At 36.7% G+C, this 27,794-nt stretch overlaps 1 protein-coding gene across 1 annotated transcript in view; it reads right to left on the bottom strand.

The window, feature by feature from the left end:
• Nucleotides 1-27,794, bottom strand: part of nbas (neuroblastoma amplified sequence) — a 230,152-nt gene that overhangs the window by 186,506 nt on the left and 15,852 nt on the right. The window contains exons 9-18 of the mRNA XM_015392244.1: nt 25,257-25,355; nt 20,804-20,942; nt 20,651-20,716; nt 20,427-20,555; nt 19,979-20,042; nt 19,302-19,495; nt 16,251-16,526; nt 2,702-2,827; nt 2,332-2,483; nt 2,074-2,211 (exon numbers count right to left, since the gene is read on the bottom strand). Of these exons, the coding sequence (XP_015247730.1) occupies nt 2,074-2,211; nt 2,332-2,483; nt 2,702-2,827; nt 16,251-16,526; nt 19,302-19,495; nt 19,979-20,042; nt 20,427-20,555; nt 20,651-20,716; nt 20,804-20,942; nt 25,257-25,355 (1,383 nt within the window). The remainder of the gene's footprint in view (nt 1-2,073; nt 2,212-2,331; nt 2,484-2,701; nt 2,828-16,250; nt 16,527-19,301; nt 19,496-19,978; nt 20,043-20,426; nt 20,556-20,650; nt 20,717-20,803; nt 20,943-25,256; nt 25,356-27,794) is intronic.

The raw sequence follows: 27,794 nt of genomic DNA, 5'->3' as shown, positions 1-27,794 counted from the left end.
TATATATATATATATATATATATATATATATATATATATATATATATATATATATATAAAATCACCCCTCATACGCACAGGCAAATTTTCACAGGCATAAATATATATATATATATTCTATACGCTGCTAACTATTAACCCTACATTCATCTTCCATTTTTCAATTTATCTACATGAAAACAGGTTCGCAATGAAGCTCTGGTTTTTTTGGATAAGCCACACAGAGAATCAAGCCCAAGCAAAACAATTAAATACGATACAAAATGAATGACAGCCATTACAAAAGCTCTCCTCTACAAACTCTGTGCTTGTTTTCATTTAAATGCACACTGGAGGCTCCATACTTATTATAAGAACCTGCTATAAGAGGAACAAAAGTCAACACACAATCCAGCACTTCCAGATCAAACCTGCAGGAACAATGCACACACTACAGATTTGCATTTTAAAAGAGGAGCATTCAAACAAGTTTATGCTCATTTTCCTCTGTTTCCAGTCATTTATTTAAACAGGTGTCTGTAATGTGCATTAAATCGCATTAAGAGTGTTTTTGAGATACATGGGTATGAAAATTTGCCTGTGCGTATGAGGGGTGATTAGTGATCCCTGAAGGGTTTTTCATTAGTCTTTCCCTGGGTACTTGACAACACAGGCATAAATTACCTCCAACAGATTACCCACTAATCTGCGCCAATGGTTTTTCTCTGTCTTCCCACCCTCATCTTCATTAGCATGGCTGCCTTTATGATCCTCTCTCATAATCAAACTATCATGGTTCAATTTAGCCGCCCTCTCTTAATATCCACTGCTGGTTTTCCAGTCTACCATCTCAACATGACTGCTACTGTGTTTTCTATATGATGTAAAGTGCATACCAAGAAAAATAACACATTAATGTATTATTGCAATACACAAGACAACAACTTGCCAAACTAACTGTCTCCCACTGGTGTGGGTCAGGTTTCCCTTAGTGGGATTTTTCCACCCACTCAACAAATGGTTCTCCCAAGATCTCAAAGTGAATAAATATACAACACCCACTGAAAAAAACAAAGAAAAAAAATAAATGGATGATAATTACATACACACTAAATTAATTAAGGATAAAGGACGGCAAAGGAGGGGTTCACTTTCAGCAATCAAGCATATCCTTTCTTGCAATAGAAGGCAGAAAAACAAGCAGCATTTCTGCCTGGTTTACAGTACGGCAGACGAGAAAAAAAAAGGGGGTTTTGTTTTTCAAACCTTATTTCATGTTTTGCCTCTCTAGTTATAGGGCAAACCTCAGCTGCAACCAGTCCAGCTGCCTGGAGGCCACAGAGCTGTTGGTACGGGCAAAAAAATAAACAAAAAAACTCTAACTTAACACAAGAAAATAGTGTGGAAAAATGTTGTGAAACAAAAAACTAAGCTAAAAAAAAAAAGCATTTCACGAGCTGCTCCTGCTCCTTTCATTAATGTCAATATTAATTAGTAAATTAATTAATTAGTTGTCTCAAACATGGTTTTTAAAACAACTGCCATCATAATGCTCATCTTAAATCCTGTTTCCTGTAATCACCCTCAGACTTTTATCACTTTTTTATTTTGTTGATCATTAAATACATAGACTGTGTGGCACAATATTGTGCCAAACTTTATAGGAAAAACCCTTTTTAAGCCTTAAACACTGATGGACGAGACTTATTGATGGTCAGAGCGGATGGGCAGAAAGAGAGAAAACACTTGCAAAGAATAAAATTCAAAATAAAATTTAGAAAAAACATTTTTTGGCAATTTATTCTCTATTCCCATTGTTTATAGATCATTATAATATATATATATATATAGATAGCAAACAGGGCACATTGATTTAAGGAGATAAGATACAAGGAAAAACCTCACAATTAGTGACCACTGTAATAAAATTCATAATAAAATTCATTCAAGTAATTGTATTCAGTTCTTGTTTAAAACCCAATCAGAGTTCTTCACTTTTCCATAAACTTTTACACTGCTTCTTTAACATCAGCTGTAACACTGGTGCATACAACTGCAGACTTCTAGGTCAAAGGGCTGGTAGTAACCCCATACCTGGTGAAATCAACCTTGGCAAGCAGCTCCTGTCTTTTCCTTTTCTCTCTCTCCTTCTTTATCTCCAGCTCCTCATCATCTGATAAGAGGTCTTCATATGGGAGGTCATCAAGGTCCACATCGCCTGGCATGATAAACCTGAGGAAAGTAACAAAAACATCAACATGCCGAACAGGCTCTGGGTCAGCAGAGGCAAGGTAGGTAAAAATCACTTGTGCCCTTAATATAGATGTTAGTGTTCAGCACCACACGTCCCACCTGCCGCCATCTTCATTGAGCCCAATGGCTATCAGGGCCTCCAGGTCAGTTCCCTTCAGCCCGTACTGCAGCAGCTCTTTGGCAGCATCTACGTTTTCTGGGACACGTTCCACACACTCATGCAAAACCCAGGAGCGCTTCCGGATTTTGCTCTAGGAGAGTTTAGAGGAATAAAATATGAAGGATTGAGTTCACAAGAAATTAAGTGATACAGTGACACACAGAGATAGAAATGAAAAGAAAAAAAATGTGAAAATTTTGAAAGAAAAAAAAAGCTGGTTTAAACAGGTAATTTTTTTTTACACTATTATAAACAGCTAAACATGATATAACCAATACAGTTTCTGTATAATTTTCCTTTGATTCTAACCAGATAATCTTGAATGGAGGCGATGCTGACTGGGCTCTTCCTCCATTGCCGCTGGTAGACCAGATCAGAGTCCAGGTTATATGCCTGAGCGAGTGACAAGGCTTCTCCATATTCCTCATTGTCAATCTGTGAGGGAAGGAAAAACCAACAAAATCAGCATCCCTGCCTTTCATTTGCTCCGTGAATCAGACAAAAACTGGGAAGGAGAGTGAATAGGAACTTACACCTTTAAAGAAATTCAGTGAAGTGTTTTTCAATAAAAAAAAGAAAAACTACTTTAATACAAACTGTACATTTTTGGTATCATTTGATTAAAAGGTAAAGAAAATGATGGTGTACTAAGAGAAAAATAAAAGACAAATCAAAGTTAAAGGTAAAAGCTACAAAGTAAGAGGAAACTGTGCTGCGTGAATGCAACTAACACATTTTTTTGCTATCTTTTGCTATTATCTATATTTTTCTAAATCAAGCAATTAATCATCAGATAGTAAAAGAAGCTTCAAAGGATTTATTTATTTTTTTACAGAATTTGAAGCAAAAGAAACTAAAACTCAAGGAGTTATATTTCTACTATATTCAGACAAAAGTTATATTTCCTAAATAAAAAAATGTATACTTTTATATGGTTTGACTTAATAACTGCTCTGAAAGGATGTTATAGTGTGTAAACCCCATTTACAAACTACTGGATTAGAAACCAGCTGACAATTAATTGAACCTTCCATCAATCACGATTAATGCAGTTAATTGCTTTATGCAAATTAGAATTTAAGAAACATTAATAAACATAGAGAAATCTTTTACCATTTAATAATTTCTTCAATAGAAAAGAACTGACTCAGATTTACTGCATGATGCTCTCAAGAAGAAATAAATATGTTATTCAAACTAAATAAAATTTTATTTTGCAAAAGAAAAATAAATTAGCAATGTCATTAATGCTTTAATCTTTTTTTTTTAAACACTTTTCTTGCTCATTGTAGCTTTTCTGTAACCAACATTTTCTCTCATAGACCTTGCTCTGCCATTAATAGCTCCATTTTTTATAATAACAGGGACTAAACTTGGCAATCAGCAGTGTGTCCCTGACCAGGAACACTTTAAACATTCATAATTTAAAATTACTATATAATGTGTTAATGCTGAAATGTGCAGCAGAGGAGGAGATGGTCCCATGTGAAAACAGCAAGTTGTTGCCAAGAGACAATCTGAAATGTTATTGGAAAGAATCAGGAGCAAAATGTTAGGTACAAAAAGAAAACAAAGCATGAGAACCTCCAGGAACAATAAATCCAGCCTTGCAGTTCACACAAGAGGCCACTTTTTACTTAGCAGGAGCATTGACTTGCAAATGGATACATTTCATAGAAACAGAAAACTTGAAAACCTTGAAAATATTACATACAAATCAAAAGCAGCTTGTCTGTTATTTCCTAAAGCAGACAAAACACACTTTCATGACACACAAAAGAGCATTTGGAGTCACACCTTTATAAAACACACACAGCATTACCATATTAAAGGCGATGAAGTATCTTATGAAACAGCATAGCAGCAATTTGGTTTATACACATAAAAATGTCTTCACACAAACAAAAAAAGACATTTTAAATAGAAAAACAGGCAAAGTAAATTTAAAGTTACTTATATGAAACACAGAAACCAATGAAAGCCTATGTGCTTTCCCTAGAAATTTGGCTCCACAGGAAAAGCCTTTAAAGGATGCAAATCGATGAAGATGACAGATTCCACAACAACAAGAAACGGGACTTTCTGTTCAAAGCACTTCTTGACCATTGATTATGACAACTGACTCAGCGCAAGAACGAAATTATAGAGATTTTAAAACAAAAAGCTGAAGGAGGTAGAGGAGATGATCTGTTTAAGCTTGCAGGGTCTCCGGTTTAACTATTTTTTACTTTCTGTGTTCTCTTTCAGGACAAAGCATCTGCTGTAGTCTGCAGACTTCATCACCAACCACTTCTCCTTCAGGTATTAAGATAAACAGCTTTTCTTAGGGAAGGGGAGATAAATCTAGTAAATTTTTTATGTCTTATAAATCCAACAATAAGTAAGTTAGTTTACTCTTAATAGATGAAGAGTAATCATGTTTATTTATCTATTATTTCAACATTCAAAATCAAACGGCATCACCTTTTGAAGGCACGTCCAGTGAGGAAGATACTCATAACTTTATAATGCAAGTATGTACTGCATTTATACTTTTGTTAAAATATTTTTTTGGAGTTTCATCATTAGAATCAAACAATGTATCTTCACAGTTAATGGGGTTAGCAGACTGTTAATTAATGTAATTACGCTACAACAAAAGTGGCAGTAGAGGCTATCTAAGTTAGCAGATTATGGTTAAAAGTAAATTTAATATGGATGCTCTGGTGGTGGCATTTCATTGTGAGGGAGGGGCTAAAGGCTGATTTGTACTCAGAAACCAGGTCGTCTGCTTGAGTGTCACAGTGAACGCAAATGTGCCTCCGCTCCCGCCGCAGATGCTCTGCTGTACTTCTCCAAAGTTGCAGACAGGAGGCCTCTGATTGGTCAAATCTACATCCGCTCTACACTCTGCGTATTTCCTGTCTGGTACCTTACCGGCTTGTTTTGTTTGTATGACCACCATGGCAGAAAACGACTCGTGAAGATGGACCAGGTAGAAGAGCGAGGTAGGCGACAACGCTGGGACCCTTTTCCACCTGGATCCCCGCTCTTTTTCGCCCTCATGTCCCTCCGTTGTCATAAAAAACTTGCCCCCATTTTCCTCACCACCTCGGCCATATCTAGACCCACAGCTAGCTCGTGATTGTCCCTCTTGCATTGTGGCATGGAATAACATAGCGCAGACCACACTTCAAAATCGGGCAGAAATCAAAAATATCTGCAACAAGCTTCCTGCGACACACTGCTGTGGGGAGTATAACCAGTCCTTAAGCCCTAATTGGCAGCCATTCACATGGCCGTACATACAGCATTGGTTTCCTATGTTTGCTTTGCTTTATGCAACATCTTCATCACTCTTAAGCAACTCTTCTATGTTCTTGGTTGCATTTCTTTAATACTTTTTCATAAAACATTGTTTTTTTTATTCTGATAATAGAAACAACCTACAATCTCTAACACATTTAAAAAGAGTTTAATTATGATTTATGCCTAATTGTATCTAACTAGTAAATATGCCTCCGAATGCCTGTTAAGGGACTACTGTAAATCCTCTAATATAGGACGGGGCCTTTATTTTACTCCGGTATATCTTGGTCCAGGCCATTATTGGAAGGAGGCCAAAATTGGAGGCAGGCCTCTATTTCTATTTGATCAAAGCAGACTACCAGTGGAATGAATAAAAATGAGATTTTGTGTCTCTATGAACCTATAAAATACTAGGTTCATTTATCAAAAAAGTGCAGTTACCATAACGGTATACAGAACATTATTCAGGCATCTTCCAGCAGCTGCAATTTTTCTGCACGGCAATAAGAAAAACATAAATAAATAAACAGAATGGAATCTTGGCCAAACTGACTTGCGAAACAAAGTAAAAAAAAATAATAATAATAATAATGGAAACTATTCTGCCATCACAGCGAAATTTTATTTGAGGCAGGCTAAGTGGAAGTAGGCTACCAGTATTATATATTTCAAGGGAAATTCAGAACAACAAAGGCCAACAAAATTCTGTTGTTTTAACGCTGCCTGGTTACCACCAGACCTACCAGTGTTCACATTTGTCTTTCAGATCAGAACGATTGTGTGGCTGGTTATACTCCTACTGCAGTGTGTCGCAGTGAGCTTGACGCAGACATTTTTGATTTATGCTCAATATTGAAGCGTGATCTGCGCTATACGCTGTGGGTCTAGAAACGGCCGAGGCGATGACGAAGTAGGGGCGAGTTTAGTCTGATAACGGAGGGGCATGACGGCGAAAAAGAGCGAGGATCCAAGTGGAAAGAGGCTCCCAGTGTTCTCGCACACCTTGCTCTCTTAGCGGGTCAAACTTCCCGACTTGTTTTCCACAATTTCGGTCATAAAAACAAAACAAGCCGGCCTCCAGTCTGCGGCACTGTCTGCGCTAAGGATGGGACTTCCCATGCTAATGGCTTGGATTCGTTTGCAAACATTCCCCCCCTGTGGTACTTTTATGTTACTATCACAAGTTGTTGAGGACTGCCCAGAAACATTGTTGGTTCTAATTATAGCCGTGGCCTGTATACGAGTCCGGCCAGTATTTACCTCCGCCGACAGCCATTATTAGAGACCTGGCTGCTAATGGAATACAGGCCAATATTAGAGGATTTACGGTAATATCTTTTGACAGCCCTGTTTCTATTGCTCTAACATGTAAAGTTTTCCTTTCTTCTATATTTTACATTGGGCTTCATGAGATTGGATGTAATGTCTTTGTTTCTGCTGTCAGTATTCAAACTGATCTGGGCCACCGTTGAGGATTCATGTCAAACCAATGCTGAACATGATTTAATCCAACAACAAAATGAATGACACCGCATTTAATGCAAGCCCACTCGGTGTGTGCCTCAGTAACCCGCCGAGCAAACTGGTCGACAGACACACAGAGGATTCCTCTCTCAGTGTGTAGGAGTTGAAAAGCAGCACATTAGCCAGACTGTGGATCCTGGAGGCCAGAAAGAACCCCACACAGTTAAACCTCATGTAGGAGGAACATCAAAAAACACTTCCTCTTCTCTCTAGATTCATCTAATGAAACTGTTTGCAGCCCTGCCAGTGTGCCGCCAAAGGAGCCAGGGTTTCATCGCCAAGTGCATCATCAAACTCTTAAATATGTAAGGAGGTTGTGCAAGAAAAAAAAAAAACACTTGACCGTAGCCCACTCGCTCTAGGCAGTGTCTCTGCATAATCCCAGAAAGATAAACCTTTGAGGGAGATCAGTTTTTATGATTGTGTGAGATTAGTGAAATTTTGATACCACTTTCCAAAAGCCTGCCTCCATGGATGCCTAAAATGATAATAAAAATGTATTCAGTAAGATTTTAACACCATTATAAACCTGATGTGTTTGATAAAGAGACCCCAAATTCTAAAGAAAAGTTAGCAAACATAGATGGAGAGGTAATAAGGGAGCAGGGAATAAAGGATGGATGAAAGACAAATAGAAATAATGAAGAAAGTAAAATCACAGAAAAAAAGACATGCAAATGAGTGGAAGAAGCAAGGAAACGTGAAGGAAGAACACAAGGATTTAAAGAAGGAAGCAGAAGAGAGAGGACACTTGTTTCATTCATGCATTCCCATTCAAACTTGGAAAAAAAAAAAAAAAATAAATTCCATCCTACTTAAGAATCTTCCAAGACTGGGTAAGAACCCCCATTTTATGTTGAAATGGTACAGAAATGTTATCAAGAAATATTTCCAAAGGGAAAGGAAAAACGGAGGAGAAAGACAGTCAGGCTTTTGAAGAAATGAAATATCTAACATTTACTTTATTTAATTCAATTAAAACAAAACAAAATCTGTATTATTACAATTTAAAAATATATATATTTTTGGTTGGAAACAGTTAATTTCAATTAACCTTTGTTTAGAAAAATAAATAAATAAAGCAATTAGTTACAAAGTATATATTTACTGTTAGTCAAACATAATTGTGTCAAATGACCACAATGTTTCCAAACAGCAAAGTGTTTTAAGGTTCATGGTCCTGCTGACATCAAAATTTCTCACTCACTTTTTGTCACAAATTTTAAGAACTGTAAAAGTATTAGTGGTTATTAAATTTACTGAAGCGTAATGATAGATTATAAACTGTTTATTACTACTGTTATAAAAAAAGCAAAGGAAATGCAATTTAGATTTCCTGAGTTATAAATCTTGTTTCTATGGTCAAGATGGCCCAAAGTGAAACGTTTGTTTATACCGAAGTATTTGGAATAAATACACTTTCTTTTATTCATGTCAGAGTTATACTAAAGGAAAACGATAAGTTTAAATCAAATCAAAATTAGAGCTCAAGTTAAACTGATCCCAAATCTAACACTACATTTTAAAGAGAAATAATAACATAAAAAAACAAAGCTCTGAATATTCAGTGAGCATAACACCATGATCAAAATCATTTAGCAAGTCAGCCATCTGGCAAGAAAATACAATGAAGATATTCTATGAAAATGCTCCATGCTTTTCCAAGATTTAATTTGATTAATAAGACAAAGGTGTAAATGTGCCAGTCTCAAAGTGCGTAATCCATGAAAGACAGAAATGACAGGCGTGTAAATCCAGATCCAGGCCACAGTGCCAAATAATCACAGAATTTGAAACAAACTAGAAATTTCATTGCATCTGTATAGTTAGTATTAAAAGTCTTGAGATCCTATACGCCTCTTATAAATGTACCCTTAGAGTGTAACTAAACCTGATCAAGAGACACTTACAGGAATCATCAAGTACGGTGATGTGAGGAGGGGGTTAAGCTGGGATGTGATTAGATGGAGGGAAGTGGACAGGGAATTACCTAATAATCTAAGTACCTACTGTAAAAGCTCAAATAGGCAACAAAAGGCTAAACTAAAAAAAGACTTTCAATCATTGGGGGCACCAAGTGTGAAGTCAGAAAAACACATAGAAAAGTATATTTGCCACTGCTATGATTAAAAAACAAGAATACAAACCTCTATAAACAGGAAACTTATCATCTGAGTTTATGTCACTCTGATTGCTCAAATCTATGTTCCGAGGTAAAACGAGCACACTAGGATGCCCAATTGTAGTATCCAAGTTTTAACCAACAGATGGCAGCACAAAACATATTTTCATTAAAAATATACATTTTGCAAATGTCAAAAGTTGCGTAGTTACATAAAACATGCGCTATTAAAGCTGAAATTAGCAGCTTTAATGGTTTAAAAGTTTCAAGTTTAGTTGCTCTTTAAGGCCAAAACAAATACTTGCATACAACTTTGTGATGAACATTTGCAAATTTTTTTTTAAATCAGTTTAAGCCACAATTTAACCATCTAACATTTCAGTTTGTATTTTACTGAAACCAGGTGTGTTTTCCTTTACCAGCATGTCTCTCCTCTGAAATTGCTGCACAGGTCCGCCCAAAATAGAACCCTGACTGAATGGTTGGAGTTGAGTGGAAATCACTAGAGGCCATTTCAACGTATTCTAAGTGCTACACACATCAAATGGCCCAATTTTCTAAAGGATCATATCTCGAAAATCCCATCTGGCGTTTTAGCCTTCATACCATGTTTGAAACTGTAAGAGCAGAGAAAGAGAGAAAGTGACAGACTGCTGCACCCTAAATGCACCAGGCAGCGTTATCACAGATCCTTCCTCCCAGCAGCTGTACGACTTTATTACCATCACTGTTTCCAACAGTTTCTATCTTAATCAGCTAAATAAAGTGCTGCTGTCATTTTGCAGATCTCTGATGTTGCTGCCATTTTCAAATATCCATTACAGTAAAAATGTCCATAGCTGCATATTGGTTATTTATTCTCTAGGTGCACAGTTTTAAAACACTTTTCAGTACAGTATTTTTATTATTTATCTCTTAACTCCTCACTTTTAAGCTTTTCTTATATATTTTTCTAAGGTCCACCATTTTTTCTATAATCATTTTGCTGCATTAAACACCAGAATTTCCCCATTGTGGTACAATAAAGGGACTTTCTATTCTATTTTTATTCTATTCTATTGTTTACTGGTATGTTTCAGCTTCCGCCTCATCAAATAGAGACCCGACTACAGCGTGAAACTGCTCACTAATAACTACAACTTGGAAAGTAAAAGGGCTTGATTTATGAATTATGTGTTCTTTAAACATTATATAGGGTTCTCATCATGATATTTTTCAGCCTAGCAGTGGGGGTTGTGATTTCTTTTTTTTTATACAACACTATTATTTGTATTCACTTTGCTAATTAAGCCTTCTCCTTTTTTTCCCAATTTATTCTTCGTGGGAAGCAAAGTTCCTATCTTCCCTTAATATGTGAAGTATCATATCGACTAAAAGATGTTGTGATGCACCTGCTGTCATGGTAAAGTGGCTACACACTGGCACAGCAATGATGTGTTAAGAAATTAGTGCAGCGGCATGAAATTTACAACAGGATTAAAAAATTTGAACGTAGCGACCCAATACTCTGAAATACGCTGGATGGAGCCCTCTTATGGGAGAGTGAAGCCTAGTGGTTAGGACATAGAGCTTGGAATCTTGAGGTTCTGAGTTCGTGCCCCACTTGCACAGCCTGCACTCTGGGTCTCTACCAATACCAATCACCCATGAGGACCAATCACTGACGATACCGATCAAATATGGACTGGCTGCTAATTTGTTTTGGGTACAAATACTACTACTAGCTATCTGATTAAATTAAATCACAAAATCACCTAAAAAAGTTGCAGGCACAATGCAGCAAGTATTCAGTCAAAATGAAACTTGCTAACATGTTTAATTTAACAGATTGAAACCAGTTATACATATATAATTGTTTTTATATATAAATATCACAAAACTGCTCATATCAAACAAAGTTAAGATAAAGAAAACATTAGAAGTCAAATGCAGGTAGCATTCAAATAAACGATCATAAGTTATTAAATAGAAACTTCCAGACAGCTGATTGATTTTTAGGTGTGAAAACTTTACTATGCAGTGGCAAAGAGTGAGACGCTAAAACCCTCTTGATCAGAGTTTACAAAAGTTTTTATACATATTTTAAAATCTTTTGTCTGGTGGAAGTCAGACTGCGCTATGTCTCTGAAATATTTACGCCCATAGTGCGGTCCAACATTCAATGGAACCAAAAGTCTTTCACTGCTGATCCTTTCCATGATTAATCAAATCATTTTCAGGTTATTTTTTTCTGACCAACATGTTCATTGAAGAGAGTGTAGAGAGTGTGTTTGTTTACGTGTGGTTTTCTTTTTTTCCAGTGGGCTGTGATGACTCATTATACTTCATCAACTTTTTTTTTTTTTTTTTTTATGTGACTTTGCATTTTTTGTAGTGTTCCGTTTTTATGTGTTTCACCTCTGAGGAATTTTACCATTGCTAGACGCAAATCCCGCATTACTCTCAAAGCACAAAATGTCCACATGACTGTGCTTAGGATTTGCTGATGTGCGGTGCAGTGGGAAGGACAGAGGGAGTAACGCTGCCAGTGGGGGTCTTTACAGGCTTTTTCAGATCGGTAATAAAAAGATGTTCAACGGCAATCATCGATTACATTTTTTTTTTTTTTCAGGAAATTTGTCCAATTATGATAGGTGGTTAATCGATCGATACACCACTGGTCACAACTATAAAATAACGGTTGTTGTCATAGTGACAACTATCGGCCAGTGACATTCAGTGATAGAAAAATGGCCTTTACTTTTATAAACCCTTTCATATGAGACGACTACACTACATTCAGTCATTCCGCCATTTATTAATATTTGTTTGACTTGGAAGTTGTAAGCTCCTTTTATCAGTGGGTTTTAAACATTATCCAGAAAACAAATCTGGACTTTCAAATGTAAACTTTGAGGATCCCGTTGGTAAAACAATGAGATGTGCAAGAAAAAAATACATTTTGGTGATTTTAATTAGATGCAAACAAAAAAAATTAAATCAGTTTTTTCTCTTTGAATCAGAATAAGCAATTTACTTCAGCAATCACCATATCCTGCAGATCCCTTGTAAGAAAGGCCGCAACTAAGGATTATTTTGCAAATTAATGAATCTGTTGATTATTTTTTTAACTTAGCAATTAATATTCAGATAGCAAGAGGTTCCTTAAAAAAACTTTTTGGGGTTTTAAACTAAAACTCTTCCACGTGAGGAGTTCTGAATAGAGCATATTGACAGACGAAAAAGATTGTTTATCTTAAATGCAAAATATTTACTTTTTTTTTTTTCTACAGTTCTGGTATAATTACTCCTCTAAGTTGGTTGCTCTGTCAGCTAAAAGTATTTAGCTCTCTACTCCAGTTAAAGATTAATCTATTGCTCAATTAGTTGACGATTATTTCAACAATCGATTAATCTGATTAATCTGATGAATTGTTTCAGCCCTACTTTTAAGACCTACTAAACTATATGAAACTGAAAATGGAAAACATTACAGGATCTTCTGTATTTATAGAGCAAAATAATAAAAACATTTTATATGAGCAGTAGGATACGTGTTAGTTTTTTATCCTTTTCAAAAAAATGTTGAAAAATCCTTATCTTACAATCGGAGAAATGCGTCCTAAATCAAGTCTGATCAAGGAAAGATTGTACCACTCGAAACTAATTAATTACAGCCTGGGTGCCGTCTACCTCTATATATTGAAATGCTTGTATATTTGCACCCAAACACATCTAATAAATGCAAGGACAAAAGAAAAACTATAGCAGACGTGCAGCATCAGCCATAAGGGAATTGCAGTCGGTACCTAGAGTAACAAAGAGATAATAATGATGTATTACTTTGTAACTCTCACAGTAAGGATTGATGGTGATGAGTGATGGCATCTAATGATGATGACAATGATGAAGAAGGCAGTAGATGATGGGTCATAAAAATGACTGATGAAGCGTGCTTCAACTGGGGACTGTACAGCGAAGATACCGCTCTCACTGCGCCCCAAGATAAAGCTTGTTGTCTTTTGCTGCAATTTGTAGCACGCAAGCACCAACAGCCATATTTCTATAAAGCAATTAGCATTTCAAAAAACACCCCCCAGGACTGGAAAATAGTCTTAAAGCAGACTGAGCGTCTCGCTTGTTTTTTTTTTTTTATTTCTCTTCAACAGCTCTCTGGAGCTGATCCAACAAAACAATAGTCCTATGGGCTGATAGAGATATTTATTTATTCTGAAGCCGCTTTTGGTAAAGCCCCAATTACAAGTCAGTCGATAACCAAACAGATGATAGTGACTTCCTTCAATTGCTGTTAAATGAAGTGCCAAATAGAAATGAAGAGTTCAGAGAATGTGGCATCCTCTGTGAAACAGAGCAGCTCAATAAAATCGATTACTGGCAATACAGTGAGATGGACATTACTCCTGTATTAGCTTAAAAGTGATAAAGGCAGTGCATACGGTTTATGTGATTAAAAGGGAAGCATTTTTAAAATATTACATATGCAATATCCATTTCCTTCCCATAAAGAATTTGTATGAGAGGCAGAGGAGCACAACAGTGAGGGAGTTGTTGTTCGTGCAGCTGAGCTAAATGAGCTTTAACTCTCAGACATGGAGACACTCGGGTATAAACAATGATGGCATTTTTTGTTTCAATAAGGTAAACAAGCATGTGGTTTTTTTTTTAGGGTGTTTTATGAGAACCATCCTTTTTGGTCTTAACTTTTTTAGATTTTGTTACGTTTCATCTTCAAATGAATTTACTTTATTGAGGTATTCTTCTGGAAAGACAAAATACCTTTGAATTCGATACCCTTTATTATGACACCCCAAAATAATATCTACTACAACCAACTATCACATCATTAAAATAATATGTAGGCATTAGGTCTGTTGTAGAAGCTGACTTTAACTGAGGAGGTAATTAAGCTGTTTGATTTAGGTAAATTGGACCAGGAAGATGTCTAGAAGTTGCCGTATACAGACCCTCCAGGACATGAGTTTGGTGTCCCTTAGACATTTGCTAAAGAACAAGGCTAAAGCAGGGCAAGAATAGACTTTTGAACAATACAGTAACAATATTTTTGTCATACCTCAACACTTAGTAACAGAAATTACCACAAAAAAACAAGAAAAAATACACTAGCTACATTTGCGGAAAATGTCCCGATGCAATCTATTAGAAATTCAAAATCTCTGTTTACATGCACACTAAATAAAATGTTCCAATCATGACATGTGTATTCAAATTAAATAATGCATAATATGCATGCAAGGACTGTCTAATTTTCCAGAAATGCTTTAGAAAAAGAAACTGCCTGTTTCTAAAATTTAGCTACTCTTTGTGCCTGTCCCTCAAATTACTTTTTATTCAGTGGTGTGTTAAAGTTGTTTCCGTCATGTACCTCCATTACATCTTTTTATCCATACTTCTGTTTATGGTAATGGTTTTAGTTAAGCTAATGGTTCAGCGGTGCCTGAGGCCTGTTTATAATCAGCACATCTAACAGATTCATGCCTTCCCTGCCCCCGAGGTCGGACCTCTCGTGTAGCCTCGGCGTTAGGTTGTGCACCTCCAAATTTTTGTAACTTGGCGCAGATTGCGACCTTGATATGAAGTTGTTCTCCACAAAGAACATTGCCTGCACTAACATCAAATCACTGTTTTACTTGCACAAGGTTCAAGTAAAACAGTGTGGTTAAATGCAGTGTTGTTAATGTTTATTCGGTAACTGAAAACAGCATACAAGGGCGAGTTAATTGTCCAAGCTTGTGGTAAAGACAAGGATTTTAGTTTCTGTTTCCATCACATACAGCATAATTAAACTCTGAAACAACTACCACAATGCAATCAGCATTTATTCAGTGAAACAAAGTTTTTTTTATATGTTATTTTAAAAGATCCATATGGGTTTCAAGGTTATCGGCCCCTCTGTGGACTTTGCGAGTACTGCACCTACATCTGCATTAACTATAAAAGGGTACAGCGCCTCTATGCGGCACTACAGGGGTAGAAGGCAGGATGGTCCCCACATTATATTTAGAGCTACGTCCTCCACCAAAGAGAACCAGAAGCCAGTGGATGAAGGTTAGTAAAGAGAAAAACATCACGCTGACGTTGCAGACCGTCAATCCGATTACGTCTGTCCATGTACAGTAAACGTAGCTAGTGACAGCATTTTATAAAAACCTAACAAAATGGTCAGAAATACTTCTGCAAGGCTCTGACCATGATATAGTTTTCGAAAACAATGAACTGTTTAAGTAAAAAATTAGAGACATTGTTTCTATATAGTGCAAAATTATTAACAGCAACATATTCAATAAAAATGCTTTTAAAATCCAAATGCCATTTGGCGCCAAATTAAAACAAGACATGCAGCTCAACAATATTAGGAACCAGCTTGAAAAGATTTTGGACTTCCTTTATTGTATGAGAGACAATATCATGTAATGGTTCATGATGTTATATGTTTTTAAGAAATAATTGTTCTTGCATTGAACGTATAATTGGAGGATTTTTGTGATTTTTTTTTTGAAAAGCTCAACTCTGTCCCCGCTCCTGAGAGGGAACGCCTATTAAACATGTGAGAGAGCGTGCACGAGCCCATTTCTCCTTTAGCACGTTCTGTTTAAAAATGGCTGTTTGCATCGCTCATACAAGCTTACTTTCCAGAAGCAGATTTGCAATTCTTCCTCTTTGTCAGACTCACCGCCAGTAAGTGAAAAAACAAGTAGGTAGGACGGCCTTACATAAACATATCACCAAGATGATTGACAATTAGGAAGACCTCTTATTTTGATGATCCATCTGGAAAAAGAAGATCTTCCACTATACCATTAATTACTAACTCATTTTTTATGTTATATTACCACACAAAGTAATGAAAAAAACAAAATTTAACTAAATGTGTTCTTTATACCAAGTGAAGATGAATCCTCCTACCTTCCTCTGATACAGTTCCTCTGGGGTGGTGGACCTCAAGCTGACCATTCGGTAGTTCTTGATAACCGTTCGGGGGCGCTTGCGTGGCGGTGCAAAGCGTTCCATCTCTGTCACGTAATACAAGCCCTGCTTGACGTATCCAAAGTAGCGGGCCTTCGCTGAGGACTCTTCATCCGAATCAGAGTCTGCGTCCTCTCCTTCCTCATCCTCGCTTCTTGCTTCGCTGCTGAGATTGCTGTCGAAGCGCAGACGCTTCTGAGCAAGTCTGACTTCGCACTAAATGACAACGACAAAAAGTTAACAGGGTGGATGTAGAGAAGATAAAATAATCCAGAACTTAAGGCTGCCTTTAAAACCCAGGTTTTATTATTCCAGGCTTTATTATCGATAGGACTTAGGAATCTGGGATGTTCTGACTAATTTTTTGTTTCCAAAGCAATGTCCACATTTTAGCTTTGAGTGTGGATTGATACAGATATTGACCCAATAACGCAAAGGCAAGAACCCTTGCCAAAGTATATCCTTTCATTAAATTTGGAAATTTTGCTCTGTTTTATAAACGCTAAGAAGGAAAGCAGCAATAAATGTTCTGTTTTCAAAAATGGCAGCTTTGAGAGGAGAAGAAAATACAACTATTGTTGGTAGAAATGTATTAATAACTGCAATGCTTATAAGGTTTAAGGTTAAAATATTTTGTTTCCTTCTTACAAATATTACTGCTAAAACATAGGACTTAAAAGGGGGAAAATAAATGTTTCCTTCTGCATATTTTTGCATAATGACCTTCTGATGAGGCATATGGACATTTTTTTGCCAGTATTAAATGACAGGAGGACCACAGTACATTTTAATGTAGCAATGCTGATGGTAAACATTTGAATTTAACCAATCCTTTTCTATTTAACAGGCTGTCAAAGCATGAAATGCAAAGTCTCATAAAAGTACCTTTTCCACAGGTTTTAAACTGATTGTTTTCCTTTTTAGTTACCTCAGCTGCAAAATGTTTGCATCATCACTACAGTTTGAAATTATTCCACATTTTTTTGGACAAATAGCACACAATGAGAAGGTAAACTTCAAATGAAGGTCAATGTTTATACAGCAGGAGCACAGATGTGGCTCTAAATAAAAACTAAACCATTTCTGTCTCTATCTCTATGTTAAGATAGGCTGATAATATATTGTTAGAGGAAATTAAACCTTCACAAAACCAAGCAGTCAAAAGCTTAATTAAATGCAAAATTGTATGATTTAGTTATGTTTCCCTCAATCTTTATTAATCAAAAACAAGGATGCTTGATTAGGGCTCTTAAGACCTGAATCAGTTCCTTTATTTTCATTGGTTCAAGTTGAGACTGAAGAAGCCACTTCTAGTTGAGACACTGTGTGAAATATTAGGAAAAAATAAGAGCAAACCTCAGATCAGAAGTTTTTAAAGTTAAAATTGAGTTAACATATTCAATGTGAAAAACTAAAAATTGCAACTTTAAAAAAGAAAAAAATTGATTTCATGAACAAGATGGCAAAAGCAGCTTTAAAATTAGATGGGACAGGGCTGTTTTTTATGGGAGCTTTTTTATATAAATCTTGGCTAATTATTTCCTGATGTAAGGTTACAGCAGTTTGACAGTCCTTCTCTTTTTGGCAGACTTTTCAATTCATGATACATCAAATGTTTTCAGCTGTTGATAAGTCTGAACTACAGCAATGCCAGTTCAACACCTAGGTTCTTGTAGTGGATGTGGAAATATATGCAAAGCCTTCCCTTGTTAAACAGTCTTCTAGGTGTATTTCGGTGACTTGAAAGGTTAAAGCAGCTGGTGTCATTAAAAGCAGAGTATTCACTGTTTATTTCGTTTGTGTGTATGTGTTCCATAAAAGAGGAACGAAATGGTGACCTGGTGGGAACTAAATCATTTCAGTAAAATTGGAGACAGCTGTTCAGCACAACAAAATGCGGCAGATGTTTGATGAGCAAAGACTCTTGGGCAAGTTTAGGCTATTGAAAATATAAAAGTGTCTTTGTTCTATGGTGAAATGTTGATAGGCTTTTAAATCTAATTGTACAAGTTGTGTTTTGGCTAAGTCATCGCTTAGGAAAACACATCAAACTGATTTTCCACATCTTTAGCCTCACCACAACTAAACCTTATCATTTTTCTTTAACTGCTTAAAATTTCTTGCTGACATATTTTGCTCTGCTTAATGTTTGTAAATTTCTTTTTTTTCTTCACCTGCCTTTAAATTTCTCTTTTCGTTAGTTTATCAAAAATAAATGTCACAAATATTTATATCTTAAATTACTAAAATCAACTTTCTGATGTGTGTTTATACCCGAATGGATGAAAACATTCATCTTTAATATATGGAAATGGGGGAAGTGCACACTTCTCCATATTGCACCTAAGATTTGGTGAAGGACCAAGGGGATGTCTGAGCTCTTCAAACAACAGCTTAAATTTAAGGCCTAATATTACTTTCCAGATTACAATGGAGGTTACAGTGCTGCTCATAAAAAAAAATAAAAAAAAATCAGCTTTTCAGATTCAAAGACTGTGTGTTACTACCTCAAAGTGATTAGTAACGACGACAGACAACAGTATTCCTTGGTTTCCTGATTCTCCTGTCCGGGATACTCACACCCAATGCTTTACAAACAAAACGAGATTTAGCCCGTCTTCCTCACTCTTTTTATAGCCTAACCTGTAAAAAAAGTAGTGGCTAAATATTAACACGCCTGTTTTTTTCCTAATATAACTTGTTTTAAGTGCGTTTTATTTCTTCATCTCAATATTTTTTTATTACAGGTACTGTTTTCTTCTGAAATCAATCAAATTTTTTTATGTCAAATGTAAAAAAAAAGTTTTTGAGATCTGCATTCATTTTTTCCTTTTCTCTTACACAACATCCTAATGGGGGTCGTATATTAGGACTGGTGAAGAACTCCTAAAAAGAAGTCCTAAAAGGAGGAAAGCTGTAATCTACATCTTCCAATAATGGATGCTAACCTGAGACCCACAATCTGTGCACATCCCTCAAAGTGACATTTACCTCCAGGCTTAGGAAGCCCCCTTCATGTGCAGCAGTGACTCTTGGCGAGGGCTCAAACCATTCACAGGATTTCCCCAGAAGGTTGCGTAACGTCCTGACGGAGGAGACGGTGACCGACCCAGAGCAACGAGCCAAAATCAAAACGTTGTCACTCCACCAGCTCACGTCCACCAGCGGGTAGTACTGCTCCTTATCTGAGATCAGAGCAGTTACAAACCAATGGTCAATCAATGAAGGTCTTTTTTCTTTTTATTCTCTTTGAACACATTTGTGCACTTTATATGCATTTAATCCGCTTAATCAGAAAGTAATTTTTAAGGAACTTGTCTGCTTCTCTCCCAGACATATTTACATGCAGAGCCAAGAGACATCACTTGTCATAAGGACATCTGCATGGATTACTGCTCACACAAGATGTGATAGCTGTCACCACAACTAGCCTTAAACTGTCAAAATAAGATTACAAGCAAATGCACAACCGAAAAATACACACATCAAATGGCCTGTTTACTGAAGGAGGAGCATTTTAGCTAGCCTTGCCGTACACCATGAGCTTTGTGTTTGTGAAAACTGTAATTCAATAAATAAACTTTGTCAAAAATCATTAAATTATGTCCAATGTGGACAGCCATGTCAGCAACAAAGTACTCTCTTTTCACAGCTCGAGGCCAAAATACCTTTTATTTTCTTCCTCCTCTCCAGTGATGTCTTCCACTCTGGGTTGATCTCCTCAAATCCTGGCTGCGGGGCGGACCGGAAAGATGGAGGCACCAAAGCAGGGAGGGGAAAGAAGAAAGCGTGGAAAAGGGGATGGGGGAAGAAATTAATCTGCTAACCCTGTTTACACTCACAGCACACATGAGCTCCACCAGCGGCAGAGCTGAACATATGCACACGCTGCATTAATCAGCAAAACATTTGATAGAATTTAAGTCCTTCTATAAGCCACCTCACATTATGTGGGATGGGAGCAAACACTTAAAATCCTTCTCCCCACGCTCAAAAACCTTGTCCAAAAGAAGATTACATTAATACTGTCAGTAAAGTACAGAAGGTACCAAGGTTCTCAAAAATAAACCCAAAGGCCACATTTAAAGTATAAATAAGAGCAGCTCAGATCAGTACCTGCTGGTCCTGGCCCCAGGTGGCCCTCTGTTTTAGAGAGGGAACATCCCAGATGGACAAACGCCCAGAGAAGTGGATGACAGCCAGGAGTGTCCCATCAGGGCTCAGACTCATGCGAAACACACCATCCTACACAGTAAGAATACAAACACATCCTGCTTATAAAGTATTTGTTCATTTTTTATTATAAAGTGAAGTATTCAGCTTTAAGAGAAATGCTGTACCTTTTCCTCTCCTTGTCTGGAAAAGAATCTCAGGCTTGGAATCCTAAAGAAACCTCTTCTGTGGTTCTAGATCCCAAATGTACATAGTGATATGTTTAATTTGTCAAAGGATTTAACTGTTTAAAAGAAAATTGGGTGTTACAGACGTCTCACCGAACCAATTTCATCCTCATAGCTGGTGACCTGTTTGTAGTGAGGCGAGCCAGAGAGCGCCCTCCAGGCAGTGATGCCGCAGCAGGAGGCCTTGGATGCACCATTATCTCCTGATTCACAGCCTCCTACCAGCAGCAATCTATATACAAACACATAGATTCACTGGGACCATTTTGATGATTGGGCCTTTAACCTTGTCAGCCTTTAAACCCAACTAAAGCCAAAGCGATTTCCCACAACTGAACTCCAATTTAAATGCCTACCAGATTATGCATTATTCATCAGAGGAAAGGATTGGCTTAAATAACTTGTTAAAGTCAGTTAATACAAAAATAACAATAGAAATGTATTAGTGGTTCCCTTCATTTATGAAATGTGGCTTTTCAGCTCAAGACTACCCCCTGGTGTAGAGAAGCTGAACACTACATTTAACCAAAATTATCTAGGGGTTAAATTGCCAGCTGTTACCGACCTTATGTGCATTAAGATAGTTGTTTTTTTATAGTTTATCTGGGTTTTTGTTTTTTTTGTTTTTTGTATAGCAATTGTTTGCATGTTACCAACCCATAAACAATATTGATTTAGAGAGGATGTTTCATGCACAACAAAAGGAAAACTTTATGGAAGACAAATGAAAACAAATAAGAGAAAATTTAGACTGGAAAAAAAAAATTAACAAACAAGGTTATGAATGGAAAAGAACCTGGAATATACAGAGATGTGTAGTTAATGGGTGACATTGGTTTGAAGGACTGAGGAAATGATGACATTAATGATGAGAAGACAATAAGTTGTGACTGGAGGTGGAGATTAAGCAGTGGCTGTGTCTTAGTGGTCCACTGCACACTGGCCTGCCCTCAGATTTAATGCTCAAACTGAAGAGGATAAGATGGGGAACTAAAATCAGTAAGTACTATCCTTTAATGCAGATTAATAAAAACTTATTTCACTTATTTTAAACTTCAGCTCTATTAATTGCATCTTATAGTATATGTTAGTCTTACTTTTAATAATCTATGTTTTTCCTCTTTTTGATATATAGCAGAACATATAAATGTATCCTCCATTTATAGATAATACTATTATAAATGTGTATTTACATAAAAGCCAACTTATGGAAATTTTTATACCCTCAAAAAAGGAAAAGCAGCAAACTTAGAAATTTCTAATTAGAGAATCCCAGATCCTGATAAGAACGACACAACAAAGAAACTATAAACAGCATCAATGCATAAAATACAGCTAAATTATCTCCACATTTAACCATTAAGGTATCAAAATGTCGATAAAACAAAACATATAATTATCTAAAGTCAATTTAAAGCCAAATTAAAAGTTTTTTTTCCTCCTCAACTGGCATCAGATCCTCAGGAAATCTGTTCTGAATATGCACATCAGCACATGCACTTTCAAATATATATTCCAGTTAATTTAAAGCCGTTTTTTTTTTTCGTCTAATAACCCATTCCCTAACCTTCCTTCTTTCCTTGTCTGCTTTCTATTCTTTCTGATGCTGACCCAGTTTTTCACACAGCAATCATTAAAGTTTCATCTCATCTATCAGTTGGCAAACATTTGACAGTAGCTGCCAAAATCCATTATGGTTTCACGCCAGATTTCACCGGCCAAGCAGCACATTTGCAGTGCACAGCCTATGGACCCAGGGGAAAACCTGAGGTCACAAATATCAGCCAAATATAATTAACCACAACCTCCGAACGGGCAGAGGAGAGTTTGAAGCTGCCGCCGTGAATTCCTGCAGGTATTTTATTAAAGAGATGGGCTCATTCATTCTTAAGTACGTTGGCCCAATTTAACTTAACAATATCCTCTTCCTGAGGAGAAATTCTTGATGAAAAACCTTTCAGTTGAAGCTTGTATCAGAATCTATTGAAGTTCTTTTCTTAAGTGTGATGCATCTAAAATCAACGTAGAAAGAGTTTTTATTCCAGTACAGAGAAAAAACATAGGTGGCAAACAAAGTTCGTCTTCTGCATGTAGGGTGGCTATGACAGGGATGGTGACTGGGGTGAAGCTTAGCATGGCAGAAGTTAAGTTATCAATTAATGGTGGTATTTGGCTCAACAGTATACAATGCCTCTTAAAAGCATTCATTCCACTTTAAGCTTTTCACATTTTATCGTTATTTAGCAACAAATTTCAACATACTGTATAAGAATGAGGTCCAACAGATCAATACAAAGTGGTGAAGAGAAGGGGGAAGGACTTGTGGTCTAATTGCTACCACCTTTGATGAAGCATGATCAGTTTCCTTCTCCCTGGGAATGTTTTCCAGAATATATATAATTGTGCATGCCAGAAAAGTTTTACTCTAGTATAATCTAAGCAGGGCTCTTTCCTCTAATTGTTGTACCTATCTGACTTTTTGCAAATTTAACAAGACTTCTCAAGCTTCCTTCTTTCCAAACTCCCATAAACAGCAGATTTGCTAAATAGAGGACTGATAATAGTCTTTTCTATAGAAACTGACACCTGATCCAGGCTTCTCTGCAGCTCCTCCACAACTTCTAAAGGCCTCAGCAGCTTCTCTCATTAATTCTACTGTTCCCTGTAAGGTTCAAGGAACAGCAATGTCTTGATCTAATGAATTTTGTAAATTACACTGTCATTGGTCTGAACCAAAAGGGTAATAAGTGTGCATGTAGATAGGAGCCAGATTGGTTGGTCTACTGGTACAGCCAGAACCACTTTGAGCTGAATCCAGCTGTGTAGATGATCAAGGGATTCCAGAGAACACCTCCAACATTGGCTCTACTCTTTCATCCTCTGCAACACTGTCTTGTGTACTTTGGACCCACCGTTTTCTGGGTCCTAAGCTGAAGCCCAGGAGAGACTGTACTTGTTGCAGTAACTTAAAAAAAAAAAACCTCCTAAGAGCTACTAACCCTCTAAATCATCATCATTAAGTCTGACTTCTGCACATCACTAAACATAATAAAACTACAAGGAGCAATTAATCTATAGAGACACCACAGGGCTGATCTTGCCTCCATCAAGGACAGGGGTCTGCAGCTTGCAGCTCCATCTGCAAGTGGCTCTTTGGACCCCCTACAATGGCCCTTAATAATGAATAAAAATTATATAAAGAACCAGCTAATGTCATATAACAAAAACAAATCTTAGAAGCTATGGTGGGTTTTTAAAGGAATATCGGATTTAACTTTTACAATACCATGTTAAAAGAACTCAAAATATGTTTTTAGATCTATTTTTCTTCTTATATGTTAAAAAAAAAATCATAAATTTCCTTCGACAGATATTAATAAAAGTTGAGATTCACTAAAGGTTCATGTAATATTTGTGGCTCTAAAGTACTCAGGACAAAATGACTCTTTGGATTTTTAAGGTTGCAGACCCCTGATCTAGCACTTAAAGATCTAGGGTCAGAAAAAGAACAGATCCCAGGCATCCTGACACAAACTGTTAGACCAGAGGTCTTTAATATGGTGGTTATGGATTGTGGAGACTCGAAGACTAGTTTTGTAAACTAGTCGGCACAGAAGTAAGGTCACCAATGAACAGAATTAAACCACATATCCTGAGATTTCAAGGGGTATGTGCATTTAGTTAATTCTATTTTAATTTTTCCTTTATAGAACAATTCCATGTATATGCCGATACTGTTACTTTTATCTCTGATTTTATATTCTCTAATGTTTACATATTTATATTTATTTGCAGTACACCTTTTAGCCCCTGAAACCAAATTTTCATACTATTGGCTACTAAAAGTTGATTTTTAATCTTCTCTATTTGGATTGAGTGGGACACTTAATGGGCTGAATACCTCTTTAAAAGTAAAGTGGAACCTATAATTTCAGGAGCAGATTGGGGTTAAGTCATACTACTAAATAGAAAAAGATGGTTTAGATCTACCAACAACAGCACCTTCATTTTAGATTAGAACAAACTGGAACTACATCCATTTGGCAAAGATTTTAGGGTGAAACAAATATTCACAAAATGCAATCTGCTATGCAATTACATCTAATGTAGTTCCATCAAAGTAATGAGGATAAAACATATTTAGCAGCAAATTGACAGTGCCGTAGATCTGAAATGATGAAACAGCTGGAAATCATTCACCAACTTTCAGCTTTAGATATTTCAGTGTTTTTGGAGACACATTTCGGGATGAAAAATGATTCAAAGGATTTGTAAGGATGTCTGAATATAAATGTATATGGAAAAACACTCTTGATCAAACACCGCACTAATAGAAGAAGTCTTGGACGATGGAGTCCTCAAGAGGAAATAAATTCTTCCAGGGTGTCAAGGGAAGGCAGCAGATATTAATTAGGCTGCAACTGATGGATTAAAAGCTTAATGCTTGCAAATATGTTCATATTTCTAAAAGCCCCTCATTTCATTTATATTCAACAGGCTTTCCAGGCTCATGGAGGGTTTGAATGTCTGTAATTTGTTAACGTACCGATGACCTGGGTGGTAAACGGCTGAGGTGATCCCGTGGGAGTGGTGCGTAGAAAAGGTAAAGGTGTGGTTCTCCTGGAAGTTTTGATTGGTTCCCACGCTGAAAGAGAGCAAAAAATAAAATCACATGAACTTTACCAACAACTCAAGCACATTTACAATTAATACATCATAATAATGCTCATTCTGGTGCTTAGAGGCAGATTTCGGCTGGTTTCGGTAAGATAAAGCAATTCTCACCCCACTGCAATTAAAATGAGACGTGGTAATCTATATCTAATTAGGAACGACAATTTAAAGAGAGTGCTACATGTGGTGTAATTTGTGCTGGAATATCTTGCTGGGGAAAACTGTTCTTTGCTTTGTAAACGTTAAGAAGAGAAAAGGGTTTGTAAAGAAAAGAAGAACAAAGGAAGTAGCTGCGGGATATTCATGATTGACAATTTAGCTTCTTCCAAACAGAGAGGCGCCTCACCTATAATTCTGAAAATCTAATTTAAGGTATTTAGCGACAACAGGATGCAGTCACACAAGGAAGAGTGAACGTGAGCTTCATGCTGACAGGGGAAGCTTCAAAAACACCTTCAGAGGAAATCTGGGAAAAATGTCTCCCTCATCTTAATTACCTACTCGCACAGACATGCTGCTACCTCAAAGGCCGTTTCTTTGGCTGTAATAGGAGGATAAATCAGCATTTCCCTCACTTTCTGGCAGACATCAATACTGAGAGATTTGAGAGAAGCTGTAAGAGGGCTGGGCATTGTGTGATCAGGATTCAGCACACATAGCTCAGTTTTACCTTGTGTTTTGGAGTGTCACAGCTCTATGGCTTTGTGTGACAACAGCAATGAAAACGAAGAAGGAAAGGTCTGAGTAAAAAAAAAAAAGAGGTAATGCTAGATCTAACTAGGAACAAAGAAGCCTTGAAATAAAAACTTAATTCCACATTCAGAAATGTCTCCAAAGAGATCCATGAATGGATCTGGATTTTCTTTTTGCTTTCAAAAACAAGAAAACAAAGAGACTCTGTGCTATAGTCGACTTTTGAGTAAAGGTTGTTTTCATTGTTTTTGAGGGAATATGTTGCAATCTTAATCAGTTAAGTCTATAACTCTGAGCCCCAGACTTTCTCCTTCACTACACTAGAAAAATATAATAAGGCCATTAATGGATCTCTGCCGATGCTGCCAGCACACTAACAAGTTAACCCAACTCAGCCATTTGATTCAGATGTTCACCGGATGATTAGAACAGCAGTTTAAGTAGCCTGTTTCAAATGTTTAGTCAGTTAAACAATAATTACTAAGAGTAATTCAAAAACAAGGGAATTAAAATGCTTTGTACTGCATCTAAATTAATTAGAATTCCACAAACTAAAGTTTTGAACCACGAAATAAAAGGATCCAAGATTTATAAAAGCTGTGAAATCACCCTTAGAGGGAAAAACTTCAATCATCAGAATAAGTTGACTCTTAATTCAAAGTTTTAGCCTAATAAACCAAAGATTATTAACAGCTCTGTGAGTTAAAGAGAGTTTTGTTTTTTGTTTTTTATCATTTTTGTAACCAAAAGCCCATTTAGGGAAAAAATACCCAAATTATCTTTTGCTAAGACAAAATAAGCTTAAATTTTATAACTTTCCCTTGATATTTCTGAACACTTTTTGATACCTGTAAAGGAGGAGGATGGTCCTCCATACTGCATGAAAACATTAGCATTCTAACTGCAGATTGCTCAGATGTCAGCCGAGAGAATTGACAAAGAATCCTGGATAGGTGTGAAAAAGTCTTCAAAACGGAGCAAAGGTCCGGTTACCTTTGATATTTTTCTAGAAATGTTAAAGTGGAACATTAATCTTCAACATTTCACTACAGAAACACAGTAAGGTGTTATTCTAGTTTCATTAATGTATAATCATGAGATAGAAAATTAAACTATCACTATCAGAATTTATCAAATGTTAGAAACACACTGTAGCATTTTATGATTTTTTTTTTTTTTTCTTAACTAGGGCTGGGCAATTAATTGCATTTGCAATATAATCACATTTGAACAAAACCCATTTTTCAAATAGCAGAGGAACTCAGTTTTAGACACATTACATTTAACAAGAGTAAGAAACAAAATTTCTCCCTCCAGCCCTTTAGGTGGCGGTAATACACTTCAAGTGGGTTTGCCGCCACACAGAAGGGAAGAAAGTTTGAGCTAGCATGTGAATCCATGGCCCAGTCCCAAACCGGCCCCTAAGCACTATAGGCTGATTTATTCTCAGAAACCACGTCATCCCCGTGTGTCGCAGTGAAAGCAAATGTACCCTCACCCCTGCCGCAGAGACTCTGGTGCACCTCTCCAAAATTGTAGGTGACTGCAGACAGGAGGCATTTGATTGGTCAAGTCTACATCCGCTCTACACTATGTGTGTTTCCTGTTTGTTTGTATAAATGCCATTACGGAAAACAACTCGTGAAGTTGGACCAGCTAGAAGAGCGAGGTGTGCTGGAACGCTGGGACCCTTTTTCCACCTGGATCCCGGCTCTTT

Source organism: Cyprinodon variegatus, unplaced genomic scaffold (genome assembly GCF_000732505.1).
Source record: "Cyprinodon variegatus isolate N-32 unplaced genomic scaffold, C_variegatus-1.0 Scaffold581, whole genome shotgun sequence".
NCBI classification, from domain to species: Eukaryota; Metazoa; Chordata; class Actinopteri; order Cyprinodontiformes; family Cyprinodontidae; genus Cyprinodon; species Cyprinodon variegatus.
The sequence above is the reverse complement of the archived record's forward strand: the minus strand, read 5'-3'. Positions and strand labels throughout refer to the sequence as shown.